A 6,000-nucleotide genomic window follows, 5' to 3' on the forward strand; every position below is an offset into this window, starting at 1 on the left:
AAAGTCAGCATAGTGATAGAAATCTAAAAGGTCATATGTCCTCACGTCTTACCTGCAGATAGCCAATTAATTAAAACCTCCTAAAAGAAGGTTGTGAATGAATATTCACATAATTGAAATTAGTGATTAATTTAGTAATTTTTTTTTTCTCCGACATGGTATATAATCCATAGGCCTTGAATTGTTCTTCTGTGTCCTGTAATACCATCATGTAACCCTTTTTTTATGTACATAGAAAATATAGACACCTGTTAATGTTCCTTATGACCCCTTGTATCATTTTTATGAGTAGAAATATATTTTATTTATATTTTTATAAAATTTGTAAATAAGAATCAAAAATACAGCACCTGCTCTGCCTGTTCATAAAAGTTGAATTCCACAGTTTAGTTCCCAGTATCTTTAGCTATATTTGCCAAAGCCCTAGAAAATGTTTTGAGGAAAATAGGAAATGTGTGCTTCTCTTCTTACTGGGACCTATAAATTATTTCTGGAATTAAAATGCTATAAAGTTATTTTTAGATATACCACTATCCAGCGTGGCAGTTAAAAAAAAATTCTGCTATGCTGAAGGGTTAAAGATTAAGTTTAAAACTCAATACTTGAGGCACTCATCACAGAGAAAGACAAACATAATTTTAGGTTGGCTGAATGACTTTAGCTCCCTTTTATAGAGGTGATTAACAGTCTCACTGTGATTTCATTTTGATGATACTGTTTTATTCTTTTTTTTTTTTTTGCTAGCAATTTTTCTCCACTTGTGCACACATTTTTCACTACTTACTTATGTATTTCTTAATAAATAGCCTTATTAGAATGCAGCAGGCCTTGGGCCGGGCACGGTGGCTCATGCCTATAATCCCAGCACTTTGGGAGGCCAAGGCGGGTGGATCACTTGAGGTCAGGAGTTCGAGACCAGCCTGGCCAGCATGGTGAAATCCTGTCTCTACTAAAACTACAAAAATTATCTGGGTGTGGTGGCATGCACCTGTAATCTCAGCTACTAGGGACACTAGTAGAATTGCTTGAACCTGGGAGGCAGAGTTTGCAGTGAACCGAGATCGTGCCACTGCACTTCATCCTGGATAACAGAGCAAGACTCTCAAAAAAGAATGCAGCAAGCATTAAGTTGGCTCTTCTAGTACTGTATGCCAAGATGTACTTGAAGTTACAGAATAAGTATACTACAAATGCTACTCTAATGTTTAGTCTAATGTTAAGTAATTATAAATATATTAAAATAAGACTTTTATGAATTATTTTTAATAATTCATAAAGGAAAAAATATAATAATTATATGATTCTTCATACCAGATTAGAATGAGCTGCAGTAAGCGAGAATAGAACTGAAAATAGTGCTGTGGAACCTGAGATTAGGTGTAACTATGAATTTTACATAAAATTGTTTGAACTTTTGACAGTGATGTACTTAGAGTAATGGGCCATCATCCATACAACTTATTCACAAATGGTACCAAAAATATATAGAGAGATTGTGTGTCTGTTTGTGTGTGTATATGCATACTTATGTAAGTGTGTACATTATGAAAGTTTGAAAAATGACATCTCACCCAGTTACTGTTACCAAGACAATAGCTATTGTCTTAAATAATGACCATAGCCCTTACTCTAACGAGCCAACTGGGGAAGGAAAAAAAAGAACTTTTAAAACTAACATGATCTTAAGAGTAGGTGCCGAACGTAATATGGCAATATTAAAATTGTCTGAAAATAGCATGCTTCTGAAAAGAGGAAAAATGGAAAGCTAAAATAAAAGAAATATTTTAATACAACAAAAGTGATAAAGTTTGAAACTCAAGATTCTTTTTTTATATGACTGCCTTTCAGATAAATCTGCTCTATTCACAATAATAGGATCACATATTTGCTTCAGTGTTCTGATAAGTGGTAAAATCAAATTGTTATGGTTTTTCTTCTACTGACCTTTTCTTAGGTCTTTAGTGGCCTTGTCATTAATACTGTCGATGCTCCTCTTCAAACCTGCTCCAATTTATATCCTTGATGAGGTAGATGCAGCTTTGGATCTTTCTCATACCCAAAACATTGGACAGATGCTACGTACTCATTTCACACATTCTCAGGTAAGAACTAGAAAAAAAAGTCTCAGTAATAGTTTAATTAGACTATTTTTCTAAAACCATTCTTTAGTAGTAGCCAATGTTAGTAAGATATTTAGGTTTGATAAATACTAAAGTATTGTATATTTATTTAAATAAACTTATGTTTAAATAGGTATAGAAGGAAAAAAGGTTCACTCTCCTTTTAAAGAAAGACCTAGGCATTAAAAATGTTGGTTGTAGCATGAGGGAGATTCCAATGTAGTCATAATACAGAATTAACTTAGGGTTAATACAATTGTTTTCTCTAGTTAGCTGCCATAAAGATGTACAAGATGTACAATCAAAACTGTCTCAGGGATATTACTCAGGTGTCAGAAAATCATGTGACGCTTGATGGGGGAATTTAATTTCTCATGGCTAAAAAGTGGAACAAAGCCCCTGAAGCTAAGAACAGTTTGTTTTTATTACAGTGTTGCTGTAGGACCTGGGGCTGCCAAATATGCTTGCATAAATTATGCATTGTACAACTCTGGGGACTCCACTCATAGTTAAGCGACTTCTAAAACAATTTGGACAGCTAGTATTTACTTAGGTGCCTCATATAACTAAAGATATAAAATCAAAATTATCTACAAACAATTCTTATCCCCAGTATAAAGGAGTAAACTTCAAGTGTATCAAAAAAGTTTTTTTATACTTTTTTCTTTTTTCCTTAAGTTCATCGTGGTGTCACTAAAAGAAGGTATGTTCAACAATGCAAACGTTCTTTTCAAAACCAAGTTTGTGGATGGTGTTTCTACAGTAGCCAGATTTACTCAATGTCAAAATGGAAAGATTTCAAAGGAAGCAAAATCCAAGGCAAAACCACCCAAAGGAGCACATGTGGAAGTTTAAACTACAAGTTTATTTCTTCATCTTGACCTGTTTTTTTAAATATAAACTTTTAAGGACTTGGGATAAGTAATTTGTTGATATAAAAAATTAATGTTACTATGTTACTTAACCCATGTTTTCTCTTTATATAATCACTTATCACTTACAAATGAGCATATATTCCTCATCTCTTAACCAGTCTAATTATGGTCCAATTATTGTGATTGTGATTTTATGCATATCATCAAATGTTTTTTTCTTATGCAGGTCTTTTATATATTAGGAATCCTGAGATACCCAATTCCATATGTAAAAGCTAATATACAAAAAAGCAGATTAAATTACATGATAAATGTAGCTGATCATCAGTGTTTAATTGATTTAATTCCTAAGGCAATATTAATGTGTTTTCTATTCTAATAAAGTCATTCAGGTAAGGAAGAATTATCAATCAGGTAACTGGACCAACAATGGGAACACATATAAAGCTATTATGCATGCACAGAGCCGTTTGAGGCTAGTTTTTTAACGACACAACTCCACAGCCCTGATTTAGACTGAGATAGAAAACAGATCTTGAAAGATTTCTTATTTTAATGATACATGAATATCATGTTCCTATATGCTTAATAATTGGTCTCTATGACTTTAATGTTTTTGTTTTTTTAAGCTTTATAAGTATTTTTAAATAAAAGCTTAGGAGGAGGTGTGTTGCGTGGTACTATCTGCTGCAAGTTTATCTGAAGGTCTGTTAATATTTTCCAAGATTTTTGTCAGCCTTTTCGTAATCCAGTCATCAACAGCCTATTGGTAAACAAGAATGTGGGAGCCTGTAGACTAAACCAAATTTATTTTTCCCTGAGTCTGATACATATATATATATTTGATATATCTATTTGAGATATATATAAAATATATTTATATCTGATATATATATCTGATATATAAAATATATTTATATCTTATATATAAATATAAATCGATCCATCTGTTCCACCAAAATAACTCAAAAGTTGGATAATTATTTGTGTCTTCTGCTTTCCAGTTCAAAGGGATGAAATTCCTTTAGAACTTGAAAGATGACACTAGCAAACACCATGAGAATACTATCTACAGTTTTTAGTATCTTTAGGTACATCGTCAGTAGAACAGTGACTCCAAACTGAATCATAAAAGCTCTGACGTGATGTAATCTGATCTTCCATGTGTTATTTTGGCCCCACATCTCTTCTTGATTTTTTTAGTCTTATTTCCTTAGTATTATTATCATACTTTCCCTGATATATGGCTGAACTTCCTGGCCCTGGGCTTGACATTTCTCACCCTTCATTCTACATACATATGAGATGTTGGAAAACATGCAGTAATTGATATTATGGGACACATTGGAAAGGATTGAATCTGGAATTAGTTCTGTCCACTGTGGAGGGGAGAGGAAATAATGCTGTAAATGTTGAGTTACAAAAAGTCTAATGTCAAATAGTTTTTTTGTTTTCCTTTCAGATGTATCACAAACTGTGCCAAAACAGTTATCAATTCACACAGTCAACATTAAAGTATACCATAGTATATAAATTAGTCAGTACTTGCTGTTAATATTTCTGATTTAATAGTTACTAAGTGGTACTTCATTGCTGTTTTAGCCAGTGTTTAAAAAATAATTTGGGAGGTTGAACTTCATTGCTGTTTTAGCCAGTGTTTAAAAAATAATTTGGGAGGTTGACTATCTTGGCTTATGTACTCATTTCCTTTCCTCTGCTAAAAATTTTCTGCTTGTATGCTTTCCTGATTTTTGTCTTGTATAATCTTGATCTTTGACAATCCTCAAACATGTATTAAATTTTTGTAATTTTTTTTCATTAGAGGGAAGTCATTAAGGGGATTGGGGACATTTGTTTCACACATCTGCAGTAATATGAGTTAACTGATATTTACCAAGCTCTTTCTTTACATTTTTCACACTGTATATATTGTCATATTTAATCCTCAAAGGAACCTAGTGAGGTAAATACTGTTGTCAGCATGGTGTAACTGAGGAATTGAGTTGAGCAGAAAAGTTAGGAAACTTGCTCAGGGTGATAATACAATTAGGAGTGTCAGGGCCCATGTACAAATCTTGTCAGTCTCCAGAACCTAAGATATACTATGTCACTGACAGCTTGAACATTTGTATTTATTGTACAGAATAAATTTAAGAAAAGTACCTGTATGAGCAGTATGTACAATGTGAATGTTATCTTAAAGAAGAACCTCAACCATGTGAAGAGAAGATTCATTGTGATGGTGGCAGTTTTGGCATTTCATGTAAGCTCATGGCAAATGCAAAGCAAAGACATGAAATTTTCTCTTCCAGTGTGGTGGTGTAATCTAAAGGCCAACATTCCCTCAGATAATAAATACAGATCCTGGGCAAAATACTAGAAACAACTACCTGAGAGTTCAGGAAACTGAAGAAAAACTAGAAAGATTTTGGATGGGAGATAAGATATGGAGGAAGAGATAGGCACAAGCTAAGGTTAATGTTTTTGACCTAAGTACCAGCTATAGTCACGATGCAGCTGTAGGACAGCTAAGGCTGCAGTGGAAAGCCTGGGGTCTTTCTGGTCTGGAGAACTAAGAGATGGGATCTGGGCTAACCACAGCTTCCAGAAAGTGAAGGAGAAATCTCAGAAGGGATAAACGAGGACCTGGAGAAAGAAGTCCCAGACTTAGTAGATGAAGTTAGCCAAAGTAATTAACCCCTGAACTCTGCAGATACAGAACGTATCAAAGATAAAGCCAGATACTAGTTAAAACAGTAAGGATAGATTGAAATCAGTAACATACTCTTGCAATAAGAAGAATCCAGTATGAACTAGTCAACTTGAATTTGTATTGAGGTGACTGGGTGTCTTAGAGAATGAGGGAATAGAGAGGAGGATAAGTGGGGGCTTAGTAGAATCAGGGATATAAACAGGAAGAGTTGGTTAATGTGAAACCCATTTGGATTTGTTAACTGGCTGTAATGCCAAGGTAGGCTCTTACCCTCCCACAGAGACTGGGACTC

General features: G+C 33.9%; 1 protein-coding gene across 8 annotated transcripts in view; it reads left to right on the forward strand.

Annotated features, from left to right (window-relative positions):
* SMC2 (structural maintenance of chromosomes 2) overlaps nucleotides 1-5,157 on the forward strand; it is a 47,778-nt gene extending 42,621 nt beyond the window's left edge. For 7 of the 8 annotated variants that reach the window (XM_009188388.4, XM_009188385.4, XM_009188389.4 and 4 more), the window contains 2 exons: nucleotides 1,955-2,102; nucleotides 2,799-5,157. In XM_009188388.4, the coding sequence (XP_009186652.1) occupies nucleotides 1,955-2,102; nucleotides 2,799-2,975 (325 nt within the window). In that variant the 3' untranslated portion in view covers nucleotides 2,976-5,157. The remainder of the gene's footprint in view (nucleotides 1-1,954; nucleotides 2,103-2,798) is intronic. The other variant, XM_003911423.5, reaches the window with a different exon arrangement.
* The last annotated feature ends 843 nt before the right edge of the window (nucleotides 5,158-6,000 follow it).

This window comes from Papio anubis, chromosome 13, assembly GCF_008728515.1.
Source record: "Papio anubis isolate 15944 chromosome 13, Panubis1.0, whole genome shotgun sequence".
Lineage (NCBI taxonomy): Eukaryota > Metazoa > Chordata > Mammalia > Primates > Cercopithecidae > Papio > Papio anubis.